The sequence below is a fragment of the Euphorbia lathyris genome, chromosome 6 (genome assembly GCF_963576675.1).
Source record: "Euphorbia lathyris chromosome 6, ddEupLath1.1, whole genome shotgun sequence".
NCBI lineage: Eukaryota > Viridiplantae > Streptophyta > Magnoliopsida > Malpighiales > Euphorbiaceae > Euphorbia > Euphorbia lathyris.
The window spans coordinates 88,022,079-88,043,561 of record NC_088915.1 but is presented as its reverse complement, the minus strand read 5'-3'; the positions used below and the strand labels follow the sequence as shown (position 1 = coordinate 88,043,561).

General features: G+C 37.6%; 1 protein-coding gene across 2 annotated transcripts; it reads right to left on the bottom strand.

Annotated features, from left to right (window-relative positions):
* Positions 1 to 3,249: 3,249 nt before the first annotated feature.
* Positions 3,250 to 13,564, bottom strand: LOC136232665 (tRNA wybutosine-synthesizing protein 2/3/4). Of its 2 annotated transcripts, none has more exons than XM_066021973.1 (9): positions 12,706 to 13,564; positions 10,777 to 11,170; positions 8,144 to 9,364; positions 7,842 to 7,971; positions 6,357 to 6,592; positions 4,595 to 4,730; positions 4,217 to 4,293; positions 3,792 to 3,898; positions 3,250 to 3,707 (listed from the first exon to the last, which is right to left on the bottom strand). In XM_066021973.1, exons 1-9 carry the CDS (start codon positions 13,490 to 13,492, stop codon positions 3,601 to 3,603), a joined length of 3,195 nt encoding a protein of 1,064 aa, XP_065878045.1. In that variant the 5' UTR covers positions 13,493 to 13,564; the 3' UTR covers positions 3,250 to 3,600. The 2 variants fall into 2 exon arrangements, with proteins under 2 accessions (XP_065878045.1, XP_065878046.1); XM_066021974.1 differs by having other exon boundaries at positions 10,777 to 11,193; positions 12,771 to 13,564.
* Between the last annotated feature and the right edge of the window lie 7,919 nt (positions 13,565 to 21,483).

Below are 21,483 nucleotides of genomic sequence, written 5' to 3'. Positions count from 1 at the left end.
GGGTGTCGTATCCGCGGGTACCCGGCACTACCCGCCCCTAATGGGACTACTATGGAACGGGTATGAGATCAAAACCATTACTTGTTAGGGTAATGGGACGGGTATGAAAATACGCCCAGGGTACCCATTACCCGCTATAAATTTTTTATATATTAAAAAATATTATTGTTTTTTAGATGTAAAATGAGAGATTTGAACCTAATCCTTTTGTTCTTCAACCATTGAGTAATATGGCTAAGCTATTTTATTTTTGTTAATTAAGGTTGAATTTGTTCAATTTTTAGATGAATGCTTTATTAACTTTATACTTTGTTAAATTTGTAATATTTTTTGTTTTATTTATTCATTCTTAACGGACGGGTACGGGTAGTTAAAAAATAAACGGGTAAGAGTTTGAGTTGGCACTACCCGTAGGCACCCTACTCATTGCCATCTATAGGTAGTCTAGGCATCGCCCAGGCAGCCAAAAACATCTAGAGGGCCTAATAAAAAAAATCGGAACGAATTCTCGATTTTGAGAGACGGTCTAGACAACCATCTTTTTTTTAACACTTTGTATATGGTTTTCATTGACTTGGAGAAAACATATGATAAGGTACCAAGAGAAATACTTTTCGCAGAAATATACTGACATCATAAAGGACATGTATGAGAGAGCGTGCACGAGTGTACGTACCAGTGTTGGGAAGAGTGAAGATTTCCCTATTACAATTGGAGTGCATCAAGGTTCCGCACTTGGCCCATTTCTTTTTGCCGTCGTTATGGATGAACTAACGAGTTCACTTCAAGATGGTATACCATGGTGCATGTTGTTTGCAGATGATATTGTGTTGGTTGATGAGACGAAAGAAGGCGTGGAGAGGAAGTTGGAACTATGGAGACAAACTTTGGATCTAGAGACTTTAAGTTGAACGGAAGTATGACAGAATATTTGGAGTGTAAGTTTAGCAGCAATAGGAGTAGGGAGGCGGGGACAATCATCCTGGATGGGAAAGTTGTCCAGACCTCGGGTTGCTTCCGGTATTTAGGATCTATTATCCAAACGGATGGAGAAGTAGATAAAGATGTTGCTCATATGATTAAATCTGGTGGGCGAAGTAGAAGAGTGCTACGGGTTTCCTTTGTGACCCCGGCATGCCTAATAGATTAAAGGGAAAATTCTACCGCACAGCAATTAGACCAACATTGTTATATGATACAGAGCATTGGGCAGTGAAACACTGTCACATTCATAAGATGTCGATGGCAGAGATGCGTATGTTGAGATGAATGTGTGGTCATATGAGAAAGGATCACATGAGTAATGAAATAATTAGGACAAAAGTAGAGATTACATCTATTAAAAATAGGAAAAATTACAAAATTAGGTCAAATGGGAGGCCCATTTATATATTTAACCCATTTACTCAACCTACTACATATCTAGACTGATTTTGTGTGACTTTCCCATAATACCCCTAACCTTTCCACTTCCCACCACAACGCGAACGACCGCTCCCCTATCTCCTTGGTTACGCAAAAAGTTGGCTCCTCCATTAATGATTTCAAGACTTTTGATCTTCCTTTCTTCCTTTAAATTGCACGAAATCTGCACCATTTCGCTAAATCATAATGAATTTCTGTTTTTCCTCTCTTCATCTCTTGATTCTGCAACTTCCTAACCCTAGAAAACGAAGCCATGGTTCTTCATCTTCCTGTTCGTTACTTGGTTTCTTTCTTCTTGTTACCATCAAAGAAATGGTTATTCTACGTTTTTTTCCAGTTTATCATATTGTTATTGTCGCTTTTAAGGGTGAAAGGTGCGAAAAATGTAAGTATCTGTTGTTTTTTCTGCGTTTTTTTATGAATACACTTCGTGAATCGATGATTTCGTGAAGAGAAAGAGCCTGAAACGTGATGACCTACTTCGTGAATCGATTATTTCGCGAAGATCTGCGAAAAGAAAGAGCCTGAAACGTGTGGATCTACTTCGCGAATCGATTAGTTCGCGAAGTCTGCGAATAGATCGTCACATTTCAGACCTCGCAGACTTCGCGAAAGCATCGATATGCGACGTAGATCGTCACGTTTCAGACCTCGCATACCTCGCGAAAACATCGATTAGCGAAGTAAAATCACCTCTTTCCCTGCACATTTACATTCGCATGCTTCGCTAATCCTCATTTCGCGAAGCCAAAATCGTCTTTTTCGCTGCCTAACACGATTAATTTTTTCTAAAGGTGGTTGAATACGTAACATCCCTTTCTGGAAGGCGGCGTCCTCGGATGCAGGGGAGATAACTTTCCTTCCTGTATAGGGATGAACTTCCCTCAAGATTGACACATTCACTCCTGAAATGGTTAGTTGGGAGAGATTGTGTCAATAATCCGGTACCAATTTTGAAGCGGATGAGTAATCTTGGTGTGCACTATGGGACACATCCATCCCAAAAGGTCTGGACTTCCATTTCTCATCCCAAAAGGTCTGGACTTCCATTTCTCATCCCAAAAAGAAATGGAAGTCCAGACCTTTTGGGATGAGAAATGGAAGTTCAGACCTTTTGGGATGGATATGTCTCATGGTGCACACCAAGATTACTCATCCGCTTCAAAATTGGTACCGGATTATTGGCACAATCTCTACTAACCAACCATTTTAGGAGTGCATGTGCTTTGTTAGGAGTTTATTGTGGCAATCTTGTTATAAATTTTGATGTTGTGATTTTAATTTTGTTATTGTGGCAATCTTGTTGTAAATTTTGGTAATGTTATGATTTTAATGTTAGAATCCATTGTTGTTTGATGCGCCGGTTAGAAAGACTGTAAATGGACCTCCCATTTGACCCATTTTTGTAATTAACCCTTGAAAATTTTGGTAATGTAAATGGACCTCCCATTTGACCCATTTTTGTAATTAACCCTTGAAAATAAAATGAAGTAAAACCGACTATGATGGTTTGACAATGTAAGACAAAAAGCGTTTGATGCGCCGGTTAGAAAGACTGAAGAGCAGCAAAGAGATGTAATGGTGAAGAGTAGGGGAAGACCTAAGCAAACTTGAAAGAGGGTGATCGAAAATGATACGAGTTTATTGGAGATTAAGGAAAATATGATAGTGGATAGAAGGGAGTGGAGGGAGAGAATTTGTGTCGCCGGCACAACTTGATTTCACGGTTTTATATGATGGTTCATGTTAGCCGACCCCGAATCATTTCAGGACTAAGGCTTTGTTGTTGTTGTTGGTACACAATAGTTACCTATACTTCAAATGAATCCAATTAAACAAAATTTACTGTCTCAATAGATAATCTACACCTTTACTTAATCACACAAACACATCACAACCTCTTCAAAATTCATACATGGAAATTGGCACACTACAAATAACATTCACGTTTCTGTCACTGTTTGGATGACTGGCAATACGCACGGGCCCGATGGGCGACTAGCACAGGCCCGTTGTGGGGAATTTACCGCAGCTCTTCATCCAAATATTGTTTGCAGAAAATGAGCATAGTTTGCACAAAAACATGCCATTGGCCCATTGAGCGTCTAGTAACTGCACCTTTTAGGCTTCTTACTAGAGCAATATTACCTTTAACAAGAGCATCTCGGGCCACGATTATCTCGGAACCTGTCTGCACCGCACGTCTGCAACGAAGTGGCGGATATGAGGAGCATACCATTTTACCCTCTCCACGTGTTCAATAGAAACCTCCCACAAGCGACCTGCAAACGAATGCCATCTCTCACACTATCCTTAAAAATAAATGATCTAGAGTGAGCTTCAGGAATCAATGAAGGGGACTATACCTTCTGATTTTGCAATTTCGCTTATTGAACTGGAAACATGTTCCGTCCATGATCCTTCTTCCGAGTCCTTCACGTTTCCGTGCACATGCAGCATCCCGCCCTTACTCCTGGAGTAGCATATAGCAATACGATTAAAATCGGAAAGAGGCGTGCAAATGGAAGCGGAACGTAACAGATATACGTTATCGACTAGGAAATGGATACCAACAAACATTTGAGTGAAAATTATTTCTTTCATGCTTAAAGATTTCAACTTCTGACTCACTAAGTTGCACGGAAATGGATATCGACAAACATTATTTCTAAAAAATTATACTAGGAAACCGAAAAGAAACTAAACGAAAACGGAAACATCAATGAAGAATTGTTTCCGTACAACAGAGGTAACTGGTATGTACCAAATGTTGCAAAATGTTAGGATTTACCTTAATGCTCTAACAGCAGTTACCCAACTGCCTTCACTCGACGGAATAAGACCAAGACAAACTCGATCTGCAACTCCCTGTAACAAAGCAATCCAACTAATTCAATTCCAGTTCATTGTTCCTGTGATAAATTATACTCTCTCCGATCTCAAATAGATGTCGTTTAGGGTACGTCATATTAAACAAACACCAAATTGATAATCCTAAAATGACATCTATTGGAGACCGGAGGGAGTAATCATTACAACATTTTACTTCTGAAGCCTTCGGTACTTTAGATCAGATGCAGGTGAGTAAGCAAGACAAGTTCCACGGTTGCAGTAATCAACAAGTAACATAAAATCATTTAACAGAATAATAAATCAAACAAGCACGTACTCTAGGAGCTGTCATCCGATTATCGCCTTCAAGTACTACACACTGATCAGAGACAGAATTTGCTTCAAGATTACGTTTAAGTGCCTCGACAGCATGAGGATTCCATTCACAAGCATAAACCAGTTCTGCTCTGGCCCTGTTGCAAATACAGAAGCAAAACAATGATAATCTAAACAGGCAGGTGAAATTTAATCAACAACAAGAATAACCATTTCATAAATTAACGGACACTGGGAAACGTTATTTCTAAAAAAATATAGCTACGAAACCGGAAAGAACAGAAACAGACACGAAATGTGAAAATGCTAGTGAAGAAGAGTTTCCCTGCAACATAGCTTGCAAGCAACGCACTATCTCCTCCATTCACTAAATCAAACCCAGAAAGTGTTAATTTCAAAAGGCCGAATCAATAAATATAGAAACATGGATTATCATCCCAACCTGAGTCAATGAATATAGAAACATAGATTATCATCCCAACCTGTGTTACATAGAGACCGAAACGAAAACTGACACTGAGAAACCATATTTGTGAAAAGTATAGGAAACAGAAACGTGAAAATAATAAAAATACATAGGTCTTATCTATGAAATTTTTAAAGGATGTATATTTTTAATTTTTTTTTATATATAACATTAAATGGAGGGCGAGCCTTGGCGCAACGGTAAACGTTGTTGTCGTGTGACCAAGAGGTCACGGGTTCGAGTCTTAGGAGCGGCCTCTTGCCAAATAAATTGGCAGGGGAAGGCTTGCCCCCAGTACACCCTTGTGGTGGGACCCCTCCCCGGACCCTCGCTCAGCGGGGACGCGTAGTGCGACCGGGCCGCCCCATATAACATTAAATAAAATTGCATACAAATCACACAATAGAGGGAAAAAAAGACCTTCACTTTGAAATCTTGTAAAAGTTAAATTAGAAAATATTAGGGATTTATAGAGCATGTGGATCTACTCGTGAAACACATTACATCCTAGGAATGAGTTTCCACATTCTATTTCATTAAATTGTAGAAAAGTGACCCGAAATGTTTTGTACAAGTTTTCAAGAGTTTCCGTTTTTGAACATTTCAGAAACATGAAACGCTTTAACATCAAGGTTTCAGCGCAACATAGATCCCAACTTTTAACTTTTAGGCCTTAAACCATATGGAGCCTCTTCAAGTTGTCCATTTTGGTCACTTTGCCCCCTGAAAACCCCATTAGCCACTCCAAAGTGACATAACGCGCCCCTATTTTTCCTCAATCGGAGAAAATGTTCACCACTCGTCTTTCGGTTGACTTCCCATATGCAATGTCGTTTTTCCCTTCAAAAAAATGTCCCCCTTCTTATAACATATTTTGCAATAGCCTCTCTAAATTCATACGCAATTTGAAATACCATCCCGAAAAGCCAAGTAGCAAAATTTTCTAAAAAAAGAAGCCAAATTGCATATGTAAAGTCAACCGAAAGGCGAGTGGTCCTCACGAGCAACATCTTCTCTGATTGATGAAAAATAAGGGGCACGTTACGTTACTTTCAGAGAGTTGGAGTGGCTAATGGGTTGTCCCTTAAATCCGGGGGACAAAGAGACAAAAATGGACAACTTTAGGGGGGCTCCCTATGGTTTAGTCCTTTAATTTTTATCAAGTACACTGAGAAAACTAAAAGGAAAAAACAATTAAATGTGTATATTTACATAGAGAGGAACAGTCCAAGCAAAGATAAAGTTTCAGAATTGATGAAAAGGATGAAAAATCAACACAATAGCAACAACAATTTACCTAACAAGGAACGGCAGCACAAAATATCCAATTCCAGCAAATAAATCCACTATAACTTCATCTTCACAGTTCAAATGAGCCATGCGAAGCTTTTCCGAAAGATTACCCCAAGAAAACATGCACTTGGTAGCATCAAAAGAATATAGAATTCCATTTTCTCGATGATTAACCCAACCGTCATCTCCTACCAGAATCTCCAAAGTACTGTCTCTTGTTCCTGTTGGTGCAACTCGTCCCTGAAATAGCACAAATTCATCAAATGGATGTATGAGATAGCATGCTATGTTAACATCTAAACCCAGCAAATTTCTTTACAACTGAAATTCACTGGGTCATGGCCCCTGCACTATAGCGCTAGTAATGTTATGGGGGTAAATTACAATCATGGTACCTGAACTTCCCCTGTTTTACACTTTGGTACCTAGACTTCATTTTTGCACAAAAAGAATACCTGAACTTAAGATGAATGGACAATATAGTACTTTGATGTGCAAAAATGAAGTCTAGGTACCAAAAGTGTGAAAGAAGTTAAAGTTCAGGTACAATAGTTGTGATATACCCACATTTTTAATGGTTAACCGGTGGGTAAATTACATAGGTGGTGGTGTACAACCTTTGTCCTTTTTCACGTACAACCCTCAATTTTGCACACAAAAGTGTACAACTTTTTAGTGACCTCTCACTAAAGTGTACAGCCGGTAATTGTGACCGGTCAATGCGAATTCAACGTGCCACATCACCAATTTGACCTCCCGCTGACGTGGCGCGTTGACTTCGCGTTAAGCAGTCAACTTTTGACTTTTAGGAAGGTCAAATTGCTGACGTGGCGCATTGACTTTGCGTTGACCAGGTCACAATTACCGGTTGTACACTTTAGTGGGAAGTCGCGAAAAGGTTGTACAGTTTTGTATGCAAAATTGAAGATTGTACACCTAAGTGTGAAATAGAACAAAGGTTGTGCACCACGTATGTAATTTACCCGTTAACCGGTTGTAGCGGGTCATAGGTACTACATTGTCTAGTCATCCTAAGTTCATGTATTTTTTTTTGTGCCCACCATATGAAGTGTTTGGTTAGGAGGATTGACAAACTGTCGTTTAAAGCTATTTTGTAAGAAAATCAGCTAATGTCTAGCTGCTGCCAGCAACATCCACAACAAACAGTAAACAACAATAGCTGAACCTAAATCAGCATACACTAACCACAAACATGGCTGTCGGCTGCCAGCATTTATGAGCTTCAGTAACTAATTTGCAATTCAGCTAACTTGTTGATATGCAACCTTCTATATTTATCTTATCATCTCATATGCAATCCATGACACACCTATCCTAAATAACAATTTCTATGAACGACTTATAAGACAGTTACGGGCTATCATATAAAGGTCTAACTGTTACTAGACACATAACAATTTACAAAATAATGATGAACAAGTAAATTCTGAACAAGAAAAATTAGTAGTTTCGGTTAGACATAACTTACATTGCGTGCTAAACGACTAGCGTTAAGCGATCTGGCTATGGTAGGCCATAGTTCCTCTCCAACTAAGTCCCATGATGGATCCTTGAAGCATGTTACTGGAAGCACTAGAATATCCCCCAATCGTTCCCACCTGACAATATATACAACTAAAGCTTCCTGTTAGAATTAAACCGAAGAAAGCTATAAAATCGGCACTAAACTCTTACATAGCTCTCTTACGGGGCACTATATCTCTAAGTGCAGAATGTTTCAGATTGAAGCATAAAATAAGGCATTGGAAAGGCCAAGTTCCAATAACTAACCTAGTGGGTAGCTGATCTAACAGTTCTTCCGATAAGCCTTTACGTTTGATCAGAGAAGCTACCGCCTCTTTCATTATCTGGAACAGGGATTTGGCAGTTCTTCTGACTTCAATATCATCAACTTCCAGCAAAGTGGCACCACAATTCATTAGGAGATTCAATGCTGTTGAGCAAGAGAGCTCATTTAATGGAACCTTTTCTTCTGCAATATTATTCTGCCCTTCAAACACCTTCCCCGACTCATTCTGTAATTCTGAAATGATAGCACGGAATTTTTCAGTGATAGGGAAACAAATATGCAATCCATCCTTCTGAGAATTAACCTTTCTTCCAAGATCCAACCATCCAAATTTCTTCAATATGTCCTTCCCCAATTTTGCATATTTCTTTTGAAGCTGTAGCACCCAATGTGAAGCAACTGACTGCTGTTGCTCAACCTCAGAAATAATTCCGCTAGTAAAAGTCAAAGTTTCTTCATTTCCGTCTTCCTGACCTTGAACGTGAACATTCTTTTCTCCTCTTACACCATTGTACCGACAATTAATTCCGCTAGTAAAAGTCGAAGTTTCTTCATTTCCATCTTCCCGACCTTGATTGTGGACATTCTTTTCTTCTCCTACCCCACTGTACCGACCATTGTCTTCCATGGATATCAACTGAAGCAACTTAACTTTTAATGGCTTACTGAACTTTGTTCCGAATGCATAGCAAGCAGCCCCACCACCAACCATAACAAGATCATCACCGACAACATTGGCTGTACTACGAACAAGCAATTCCTTGCCAATATAATCCACAGTAACATGCTTCCATGTCCAGTTCCTTAGATCAAGTAATGCCAACTCTCGTGTATGCTGTCTCACGGGACAACCCCCAATGACTCCAATGAAACTTTTGTAGACAAACATAGAATGCGAGAATCTCGGATGTGGACTTCCTCCGGATGTCTCTTCTTTCTTCCAAACATTTGTTTGGACATCAAAACTATATAAGCCTCCCAGAGCTTTCACTCCATTGTATCCTCCAAATATAAATAATTTAGAGCTATAAGCCACCATTGAGTGTGAATGACGGGCACACGGCTGTTCCCCTCCGACCGATACCTCTTTCCACTGCAGATTTTCAGTGTTCAGGACATACAAGGATGAAAATATAGTATCATTGTTAAGTCCACCGTATATATATATGTTTGAGCCTACAACAGCTGCAGCATGTCGATGCCTGCGTAACATGTGTAAGAATTCAGAATGAGTTGTTTGCAAATTTGGCACTAGGATATCAAGGAATCATTAACCCATTATAGAAATGTTAAGAGAGACAGAGAGTCAAAAGTATTTTTGACAGAAATAAGGTATTATTGTGGGCTTAATACATCTGTTGCCCCTGTACTTAGACCAAAAAGTTTAAACTGACTCCCTGAACTTTCAAAAGTTACAAATGACTCCCTATTCTTGTACAATTGCATTCAATAACCCCCTATTTTTGTCCACTTGCATTCAATAACCTCCTATTCTTGTCCAATTGCATTCAATAACACCAAAACTTTCAACTGCCCCGTGAACTTTCAAAAGTTCCTAATTATTTGTCTATTTGACTCTTTTTTTGACACGTGACAGAGCGTGTCTCCCATTTTCTGCATCCAACAAATTCTATTGAGAAATAGGGGGTTATTGAATGCAATCGGACAAGACTTTAGGTTGGGGTGCACATGGTCGGTTAACCAATCGATTAGAATTGGTTTACCATATATCGGTTAACCTATTACTTCAGACGGTTAACCTATATTTCAGTCGTTAATGATTAGTGACTTTTCATAAGAAAAAAAGTTTTAGTCTATAATTATTCACTTCAAAATTAATATATAATTATTTAAATATTAAATGAATATATTGAAATTCAAATTCAACTAAAAAAAGCACTCACGCAAGAAGATTTTAAATATTTTTGACTTAAAAATTCAACTTAAATATGCATATTTATATATGGACAATTAAAATTCTACATGAATTTTCATTAGTTATATGTGTATATATACATAATGGGTTAATTTTTCGGGGTCGGTTAACCATAGGTTTTCAAAATGAAAAACCATTCCCTAGTTCATCAGTTTGAGTTAAGTTAACCTATTTTCTTATTTGGTTTAGGTCTCGGGAAAAAGTTTTTTCAGTTAGTTTTGTGCAGCCTTAATTTTAGGGGTTCAACCCCTAAAATCCCTCATCTACTTTAATAATAATAAAATAGCTTCATACGTCTTTAGCCCCATGTACTCGTCCAAAAAAGCCAATTGCCCCGTACTTTGAAAAAGTTCTATTTACCCTTTAACTTGCTTAAAGTGATCTATTAGCCCCCAAAAACTTGCTTAAAGTGTACAAATTTCAACTTTTCAAAAATCTCTCCTTACTCCACCATATGGATTTTAGGGGTTAATAGGCCACTTTAAACAAATTCAGGAGTAAATTGAACATTTTAAAATTATAGGGGGGCAATTGACTTTTTTGGACAAGTACATAGGGCTAGGGATGTATTAAGCCATGATAAAAAAAATAGAGGACCTAAACTTACAATTATGATGTATGTCATTTTCATGGAAAACAAAGAGAATAAAAATTGAAGCTGCTAAAGAGATACATTACCTAGGCGGGAATATACTGCCAGTACATTCTGATAACTTCCATTCATTACTAGCAATATTGAGAGTCCATACATCAGCCAAAATGTTCAAGGGATCAGATCTGCCTCCAATAACAAAAACAGAGTCACCAACCAATGAAGCTGTGTGGCCTATTCGTGGAGATGGAGCATTGACAGCATCTATTGCCCGTAATGTGCCCTTTATCGGATCAATAAGTAAAGTATCATTTCTCCGGGAATGTCTTCCCATTCCTCCAAAACCACCGAACAAAAGAATATCGTTTTTTCTATGATTCAAGACACATGTTGAGTGACCCCAAAGGAAAATTTTCTCAGAAGGTTCGCCAAGAGTTACCAATTCAACAACAGATAAACTGCAGCCGGAACTAGCCCTTCCTGCCAATGATTCAAAGACGATTGTGTCACATCAAAAGGAGAGGACTCCTGCAATCAAACATATATCGGCTTTTCAGACTAGTGATATATGAATTCTCTCGGAGGAATAATAAACATTTGAGAATTCCCAATTAAGAGAAGTATAATAGACAGACCTTATTTATCAAATTATCATACACAACGGAGTCTTGGTTGATGCCCTGAATTCATAGTTGAACTTGATGTCAAGTAAAACTTATTCCTAGAACATACATATTTAAGAAAAACTAATTGCATTTTCATATATTACCTAAGTAACCTGTTAAGCTCTCAATGGTAGGGGTGTCAAAACGGGTTGTTGTATCATAATGTGTTATGTGATCTATATATTCCACATGATTACATATAATATAAATGCAACAAAAACGATAATTGTATCAAACACACAGATTGTTGTCTCTATCAATCGTGTTGTCAGCCCTACTCAATGGGTCTCAAACATCACCTTGCAGCAAAATTCCTCTACATTTTAGATCCTAAATATTCTTTTCAACAGCACTAATTGTTGTCCCAAAAAGGAAAAAGCAAAGCTAAAACCCCAAATGAGATAACTACTAGAGTGCTTGACACTCCTACACTCGGGGACATGCACCCAACACTCCAAAATAAGTGTCCCTCTTTTTCTTTTCTTTTATGGAGACACTTCAGGGACTCTTCGGGGACACAAATTCTAAGTTAATTAAGTAGAATGTAGAAGTATTTTTAATAATTTTACAAAAAAGAGGGGTTTAATATATACAAAAATAAAATAAAACCCAAATAAAAAAAGATATTAAAATCTAATGAAAAGAATATAGCAGTCGTTCCTTTTTTGGTAGTTCAAATAGTTTGAAGTACTAAGTGTTTCTTCATGGTGAATTAAGGTAATACCATGAAAGAAAGTGTACAATTGTCATGTTTCTATTGGCAAGGTCCAACATACCGGGACCAGTAGAATTTCTCCCGTACCAGTACCAGTGCCCGTGCTTCCTAAGCCCTTGTTTGGGACGAGGTTAATGAGAGTAAATGGAAGTAATGGAAGGTTAAGTATTAAGTTAACTTTGTTTGGGAGTTATTTTTTGAGAGTAAATGGAGGTTAATGGGGTTAAATCTTTACTTCCTCTAACCTCCAAACTCTAACCTCCAAATTGGGGGTTAATGGGAGTAACGTAAACTTTTTTAAAATTTCTTGTCCGTGCAGAGTAAATTTAACCTTCATTCCCCTCCAAATTTAAACTCCCAAACGAAGTTAAACATTTAACCTCATATACATCCTATAAACTCCCAAACAAGGTTAATTTTTAACTTTCCTTTCCATCACTTCCCTTCCCTTCCCTTTCCATTACCTCCATTAACTCTCTCACCTCCATTAACCTCCAAACTCCCAAACAAAGGCTAAGATAACTAGTATCAAAATTCATCTAAAGAGGGCAAATTTGTATATCATATAAAATGTTTTTCTTTTCAATATAATTTGCTCAAATGAGATATCAACGAAAAACACAGCATAAAATTACCGTTTTGGACATCTCCATTAGCTCTCTCCAAACTATCAACCTCCCCATCTGCTTTCCCCAAATTATCAGCATCTTCAACAATTCTCTCCAAGTTATCAATATCCCCATCTTGTAAATCAAAAGTCCGATCACCATTCTCCAAAACTGGAGAGCCTACGAAACCGTTTTTAATCAAAGCCCCAAAAAAACTCTGTGTTCTCTTCCCATTTGCCTCCATTTTCTCATTAGCCACATCCACAAGAAACCTTACATACTCCGGCGACACCAAAACCCTATCACTTCCACCCAGCGGCACCTCCATTCTAATCGAACATCGAATTCCTACAATCACTCTCTTCTTATTAGCACTAGTAATCCCAGATTCCCTAAACCCGGAAGAAATTGCCATGGAAACTAAAATCTGAGCAGCTTCAACATCTATGCATTCAATTGCAATAATCAATGGTTCGAATCTGAAAACCAGGTCGGAAGACTGAGCTGGTGAATCAGAGGGGAAGAGAAGGGAGATTATAATTTCAGGGTCTGCTGGTTCGTGGGAGACAAACAGCCATGAACCGCCGCGAGCTTTCTTCTTAGTGGAGGAGGTAGGTGTAATTTGGGCGGGTTTAGGTTGGGCAAGGATGGAGATACGGCCGGAACAAGAACTGGTAGTGAAGTAAGATGGATGGGAGTTGATTGAATCGAGAAGTGGGATAATTGGGGCATCGACGGTTCCTTTTGGTGATTTGTCAGTCTCCGATGAACTCAATGACGATAGAGTTGCCGCCTTTCTCTTGTGGAACTCCATCTTCTCTCACTCTGATTCTCTGTAATGCTAAACCTCTGTAAAAATGGGGAGTTTCAGAATTTAAAACCCTATATTGGAGGGTTTAAGGCTTCATGCACAATTGCCCATTATAGGATAATGGAGAACTCAAGCCCATTGGGTTAAGGGAAAAAAAAAAGATTAAGGTAGCAAATTGGTCAAGAATTCTTTTTAGAGAGGTGTCTTAGTTCGGGATAATTACTAATCTAACCCAATTAAAGACTTCAATTTACATATCTGACTCACTTTGCTTCCATTTTACCAAATTAGACATTTAAACCCATTTTGGACAAAACTACTCTTATTCTTATATAACAACCATCTCCTCCTTCCCTTTCATTTACTTTCACATTCTCACAGCAAAATTCATCAACTCAACCCAAGATCTAAGCACATCCATACCCCATTCAAGTTCATGTAAGTATCATATCTTCATTTTTCATACACATTACTAGAAATACACAGTTGGTATTCGAATGCATCTGTTTGAATCTTGACATTTTTCGATTCCGCCATTGTCGCCCGATGTGTCGCATTCTGGTGCTCAAATGAGACACAGAGAATCAAATGCGACAAGGACTAACATATAGCTTGTCGCATTCATAGCCATGTCGCATTTGGCGGTCACATTTGATGTAGCATGTCGCATTTGGCGGTCGCATTTTGGTATAGCTTATCGCATTTGAGTCGCATTTTGGTGTATCATGTCGCATTTAAGCATCATTTACATATGAATTAGCTTTATTATGTTTTGATCACGTGTCCATTTTACTAAATGTAGAAGTATGTCAACCAAATAGAGGTGTACGTGTTTTTTATCTTGGAACGGACTGTGGACCACAGAAGGAACTGTGATGACATATGTGGGTGGTAAAGCGAAGTTGTTGGTTTTGCCAACAGAGATTGACTTGCAAAAGTTGAAAGAGAAAGTTTATGGTGCACTTCGCGTTGATTCAACTTCGTATGATCTCCAAATATCCATGCAGGCGACATATGGTCCAAATAAACTGCGTGGTGGGATAGCACATATTGATGACGATGAAGATGTCATGGGATTCATAGAGTATTGCCGAATGAATCCGACCGATTTGATTCCATTGTATGTTACTCTAAACATGCGAACAACAGAAGCTTCAGCATTGCGACCTAACAAGGATGGACATGTTGGTCAAAGCAAACCAACAGAAGTAGTAAGTAATGATCCCACCATCGAACCGGATGCTCCTATACATGGTAAGGATGACAACGATGGTGGAAATGGTATCGATTATCAGAACTACAATAATGATGATTATCTGAATAATGATAATCATGATCATTATGATGAGCATTATGATAATGATTATTGTTACGATAATGGTGACAATGTGGAGAATGAAGATATCACTCTGAACGAAATTCCTGTTAAAAGTGTTCATGAAATAGCTAAGCAATCTGCATACATCCAACGTATCCCATATGAGGATGGTGATGAAGATAGAATGAAAAGGATGACTGATCCATTTCGATGGTGCCCAAAGCCATGTGATGCGCCCGTGAATATGATTGCACCTAAGAAATCAAACGGAGGGACTACTTTGAGGGTCAATGATATATTTTCAAACAAAGTTGAATTGCAAGATTCACTTGGAAAATATGCAATTGAAAATTCGTTTGAATGGAAGGTTTACAAATCAAACAAGTCTTTGTTTGAGGTGAAATGTAAGGATGTGGACAAATGTAAATGGAGGGCTAGAGGGATCGTCATTCCAGGTTCCAATTTGTTCAGGCTTTCAAGAATGGATGGTATGGACATGCACACTTGTGGGAGAGATCAGATATGTCTGCACCATAGGCAAGCGGGGAAACGTGTTGCAGGGATTGATTTGGAAAATCGGGTGCATCGACCAAAGGATATTGTTTTTTATTTTGAACGAGATTTTTTTGTTAATCTCTCTTATATGCAAGCTTGGAGAGCAAGACACTGGGCATTGGAAGCGCAGAGTGGTTCGCCGGAAGAATCGTTCATGTTGTTACCGGACTACTATGAGATGTTGAAGAGTACAAATCCGGGAACCGTGACACATATAGAGACAGATGATGATGATCAATTTAAATTTTTCTTTATGGCTATGGGTGCTTCATTGAGAGGTTTTGAACAACATATTCGACCTGTCTTAGCCGTTGATGGAACTTTTCTAAAAGGTAAATATCTCGGCATATTATACATTGCAGTTGCCATTGATGGGAACAAAATGATCTTTCCTATTGCATTTGGTGTTGGCCCGAAAGAAAGTAATGAATCATGGCTTTGGTTTATGAATAAATTGAAAGAGTGTCTGCACGATGTTGAGGATCTAGCCATTATATCAGATCGAAATCAGAGCATTATACATGCAGTTAATTTGGTTTTTCCTAATGCTGTACATGGGGCATGCGCTCATCACCTGCAACAAAATGTGAAGGCCAAATTTCGTGGAATTCGTAAGATAGATGAGGCATTTTAGAAATGTGCAAAATCCTATCGGGTATCTGATTTTGAGGAAAACTTTGCGACACTTCGTTTACTACATTCTGGTGCTGCCGACTATTTACTGCAAGCTGGAAAAGAGAAATGGTCACGTGCATTCTTTTGTGGCCGTCGGTATAACATTATCACCACGAATGTTGTAGAATCATTCAACGCGTTAATGGTGGAGGCTAGACGTCTACCAATAACAATGTTGGTTGAGTTCATACGTATGACACTACAGAAATGGTTTTACAAGAGGCGTACAGAAGCAGGTTATAAACGTGTCTTTTATTTTATTTTATTTTTATCATACATAACTATTTATGAGATTAATATGTTTCTGCAGAAGAATGTGTGGGGTATTTGGCCAAGTTGCCGGAAAAAAAGATGATAAAGCGTGTAGGGGCAGCAGTACGTTGTTCGTATTTCCCTGTGGATAATCATACCTTTCAAATCGGCGATCGGGTAAAGGGGGGACTTGTTGATTTAAATGCAGGAACATGTACATGCAGGAAATGGCAACTAGCACAATTTCCATGTGAACACGTATACAAAGTTGCTTCCAAACATAGGATGGACAACGCCTATAGATGGGTGCATCGTTACTACACCAACGAGTCACTTAAGTTGGCATGGGGTGACTCGATATATCCACTTGGTCACCAATCGGAATGGAAAGTGAACGAGAATCCTATGAAGGTGCTTCCTCCTAAGAAGGAGGGGCGGTCTGCTGGTCGACCAAAAGGTCAGAAAAGAAGGCCTATCGTTAGCATTGTCCAGTACATTGCCATACACAAAGTACAACATGGCAATCATCACAGCATCTTGGTTAAATCTGTCAGTCGCATCCTTCTTCTTCCATTGTATACTTTGCAAAACTTCCAAGAAGTTAATGGTCGTTATTGTCTCGTATTGCTTGAAGTACTTATTTCGCAACCTATGCGGCATCTCTAATTCATACATTCTTTCCATGAATTCTCTCATGTTTACCCCAAACCTTAAACCACTTATCAGGCCAAACTCCCAATCTCCAAACCGCATATCAACTCCCCTCACCCTGAACCACATCTCCCTGTGTTTACTTTCTTTATGTTTAATCTCCCGCGATAGGACATGATGAACTATTCCAGAAGAGAAACCAGCAACCTACATATCCAAATATTGACCAAAACATGTTTTCCTATACATTTCTAACTGCTTTTCACTCAAATACTTCTTTATCATGACCCCATAATCCACATTAAACATCACTGTTACTTGAGCACCTGAATCAACCGCCTTGGGATATTTGAAAATGGAACTATGTCTGCCCTTTTTGGATTCCCTGGGATCATGCTGTAACAATTTTAAACATACACATATTAAATTCACTAACAAATCTGACATATTCTATGTATAATTCCTTGTCTCACTTACAATCTTGTCGTATTCGTCTGTGAATGCGCTCAAATGCGACAATGTTTAAGGGTGTAGCTTGTCGCATTTGAGCGCATTTAGGTAATAAATGCGACAGTTTAAGGTAATGGCTCGTCGCATTTGAGCGCATTTAGGTAACAAATGCGACACCAAGTTCACGTATAATTCCTTGTCGCATTTGAACGCATTTAGGTAACAAATGCGACCATATTTACATACAGTTAACATATGATCGCATTCGAGCGCATTTAATCTTCATTAATGGCGGTAACAACAAGGAAGAAGATGATGCATGCTTACCTTATGCTTCGTCCGTCCTTCCTCTTCGCTTGCTGTCGCCGTCGCCTTCCGTTTTCTCGCCATCCTCGCCGTGCACAGCAGATGAAAACGGGCCGCGAGGTAGGAGATGAAAATCAAAATGAAAATGCAGAGAAGAACGGCCCGGATTATATATAGTGATGAATTCAAAACGTAAAATGCAGTTGAAACACACTAAAACTGAAGAAGATGAACCACAATGAAGTTGAATGAGAAAGGTCAGGTGAGGAAGTCGAAGTGGAAGCAGCGGGAGGTAGGAGATGAACCTTCAAACTAAAATAAGGGTAGTTTTGTCCAAAATGGGTTTAAATGTCTAATTTGGTAAAATGGAAGCAAGGTGGGTTAGATATGTAAATTGGGGTCTTTGATTGGGTTAGATTAGTAATTATCCCGTCTTAGTTCTAACATTAACACCATTTTAACTCTTAACGTTTATAAAATATTTCTAATTTAGGGTCAGTTTGTTTTACCTATTGTTTGCTGTTACTGTTTGCTATTGTGGTTTGCTGTTTGTTACTGCTGTTGCTGTTACAATTGTTTGTTGTTAGACAAACGGGAGATCACTAACCAAACACCTAATGCTGCTTTTCAAATGTAAAAGACAAACGGGAAATCACTAACCAAACGCCTAAAACTCTTCATTTTTAAGTGAAAATGTAAACATGAACATGAAATGGAGCAACCAAATATCCCCTTAGTGTTAAATAACAGAACTTGATGTCTCAACGTTTTTAAAATGGTACCAATTTAATCATAAATGTCATGACTCGTGACTAAATTAGTACCATTCTAAACGATGTTATTTATTCTCATCTAGGTGGCAAGTCAGCTAGATGACAACAAGTTGAACATTGCATTTAATCCTCTCCCAATTAAACTTCTATCTCAGTCCCATAATATAAGTCATTCTAGAGATTTTCACATAAATTAAAAAGCACAATTAATGTAGAACCTAATTAATGAATTTTACATTGGTTAACTTAAAAAAAATTATCTCTCATGTAATGGTTGAGCAATAAGTATTGGAATGTTAATAGATCACGACAAAAAAAATTAATGCTTGGACCAATAAAACTAAACTAAAAATTCTTGGAAAACCAAAACGACTTCTATTTTGGAGAAAAAAATCACTTTCTAAAACTTTATATAATGAGACGGATGGAGTATTTAAGGTCTTTAGAGCATTTCCAAGAGGACTCTTAGTGTACTTTCTAAAAATAATATAAATAATTGACTCTTAGTGATTCAAAAAAAATGACTAAGATATATCATCTCCAACAATATTCATTCTTATTTATTATTTTATTATTAAAATTATTAATTATTGTTATATTTACCAATAGTGAAATAAGAGAAACTCCTTAATAATAAACTATTAATAAAAAAAAATGAATTTAGGAGGCACTAAAAGGTGAAGAAATGCTCTCTATTAATAGAGATGATGAAAAGTCTTTTAGTGATTTGATGAGCCACTAAAAGACTGTTGGAACTGATTTTTAACTTCCATTTTTTAATTTTTTCTTAAAAGCCAAATTAAGACGTTTTTGAAAATACTCTTAACCACTCAAGTCGATGTTAATTCATCCTAATAATTCAACTTTTCATTAGACATAACAAAGTGATTAATTATTATTAGAAAAAATGGGCATTATCTTGTAGCAGAAAATGTAGATCATCCTATAACAGACAAGAAAGTGACATAATTTATTTTTATTTGTCGCGGATGATAATTTAGACATAATAACACAATCATTATAGTAATGCTTTAATTCACACAATTCATTTAATAAATGATTATATAATCATTATTATTATCATGTATTTTTATAATGTATTATTACTCATTTTAGATATTAGGTTGAGTCTGATCTAATTTCAGCATTGACTTTTTTTAGATAGTTGACTTGCGTCGGGATGGATCCTGCAAACGCTCTAATACTAAAGTTAGTAACCGATCAAAATAGATTAAGTGATATCCAACCTAATGAAGATAGAGAAAGTAAAGATTGTCTATTTATAGGACTCCTCTACTAATGTGAAAATACCATTTTATTCATAATCTCAACGAGTAGGGTAGTTTTTATTATGGACAACCCCTTTTTTAGTGGGCCTTTTAAAGTGGAACGGAGTTTAGAAAGCAAATTGAGCATGTGTCTAGACTTGATCCGAAACAAATGCTCGCTCTCCATTGTAAAAATGTAGTTAATGAATTACCCTTTTGTTGTTCTCCCGAAGTTTAATTATTGTTGATCGATAATTGTGTAATCGTTTATGCAAAACTGGCGGTTACCTATAGTAGTGGAAAAGGTATATAAATTATGGCTTAGTTACAAAAAAAAAAACCTTTTCACATTCAGTAGTTCTCGGTGTATAATGATTACATTTCATTTGCATTTGATTCCCATAGTGAAAGAACTTTACCATATTTGGTTAGTTTTTCGCTTCACAATCCTTTCTTCCAACACTTTGCTCCTTTCAACTTTCAACTACTTTTTATATGAATTCTTTCAGCTTTTACTTTCGAAGATTTGTAACTTGCTTTTCTTCTTTAGTTCTTGTGAAATGCTCAAACTCTCTTTTTTTTTAAACATTTATTGGATAGACAAATCTAGCGAAGAGGATAGGAATTCCTTTGTTGAGCGACTCGAGAATTAGAAGTTGTCACACGATACACTAAGTCTGTGTTGGAGTATGCCTTAGTCTCGAGACGTTATATCTGACGTAACTAATTAACTAAATAATTTGTTAAGTTAACTTACTTGTTTAAACTAATTAACAAAGTATCATAGATCAGTGATCTGCTCATATTTGGTAGGTGAAGGACCTGGTCAAGTGAAGCTTTTAGACAACAAGATACTAAATATCACTGATCTGTTACTGTCGTGAAAATGATAGCTAACTAAAGACTAATATGTGCCATAATTGTAATGGTGTTTCACTGGTTATAGACATTGGATGTCAAATCTAGGGCATTAAGGTTTATGAAATAGTAAGATTTGGAGTTAAAATTTCAAGAGATCATTCGAAGAACACATTGACTTTCTCAAGAGACATATATTAATAAGGTCATCGATTGATTCGATATGCGCAGTTGCAAGCCCATAGATAGCCCGGTGATAAGAACATCACCCTTAGTACCGATATGTGGCAACAAACACAAGAAAAGAAAAAACGGATGAAAATGTCCATTATGCTAGTGTCTTCAATAGGCCAATGTATGTTATGTTGTGTACGAGACCCGATATCTGTCACGTCATTGGGATGGTAAGAAAATATTAGTCCAATCCATGACAAGCACATTGTGCAACTATTGAAAGGATATTAAGGTTTCTTAAAGCAACTGTGAACTATTCTCTTTGCTATTTAAGGAAAAAATCTCCATTTGAGAGGATACATAGAAGTTGATTGGGCAGGAGATTTGAACAAGACAAAGTCCACGCCAAGCTACGTATTCTTGCTAGAAAATGGTACCATTTTATTGAGTAGTAAACAGACTTGTGTGTAGCTTTATCCACCATGAAATCCGAGTACGTATCATACTCATCAGTAGTTCAAGAGGGAATTTGGTTGAAAAGTTTCCTAAATCATCCAAATGTTACTACCTCTAATACTTCAATCGTAGTTAATAGTTGATGTCTTCAATTATGAACACTCTTTCTGGTCACGTCTTCTAATCACCTAAACCAATAACAAACAGTCAGGGAGGGATCGGATTCCGATGTCCCCACTCTGATGCTTAAGTCAGCAA

Excerpts from the sequence above, each read along its gene's own strand:
- LOC136232665 (XM_066021973.1), bottom strand. The coding sequence starts at position 13,492 with ATGGAGTTCCACAAGAGAAAGGCGGCAACTCTATCGTCATTGAGTTCA. Across the intron at positions 7,972-8,143 it reads TTAGATCAGCTACCCACTAG|GTGGGAACGATTGGGGGATA; the intron begins GTTAGTTATTGG and ends ATATATTGTCAG. Across the intron at positions 3,708-3,791 it reads CGAAATTGCAAAATCAGAAG|GTCGCTTGTGGGAGGTTTCT; the intron begins GTATAGTCCCCT and ends ATTCGTTTGCAG.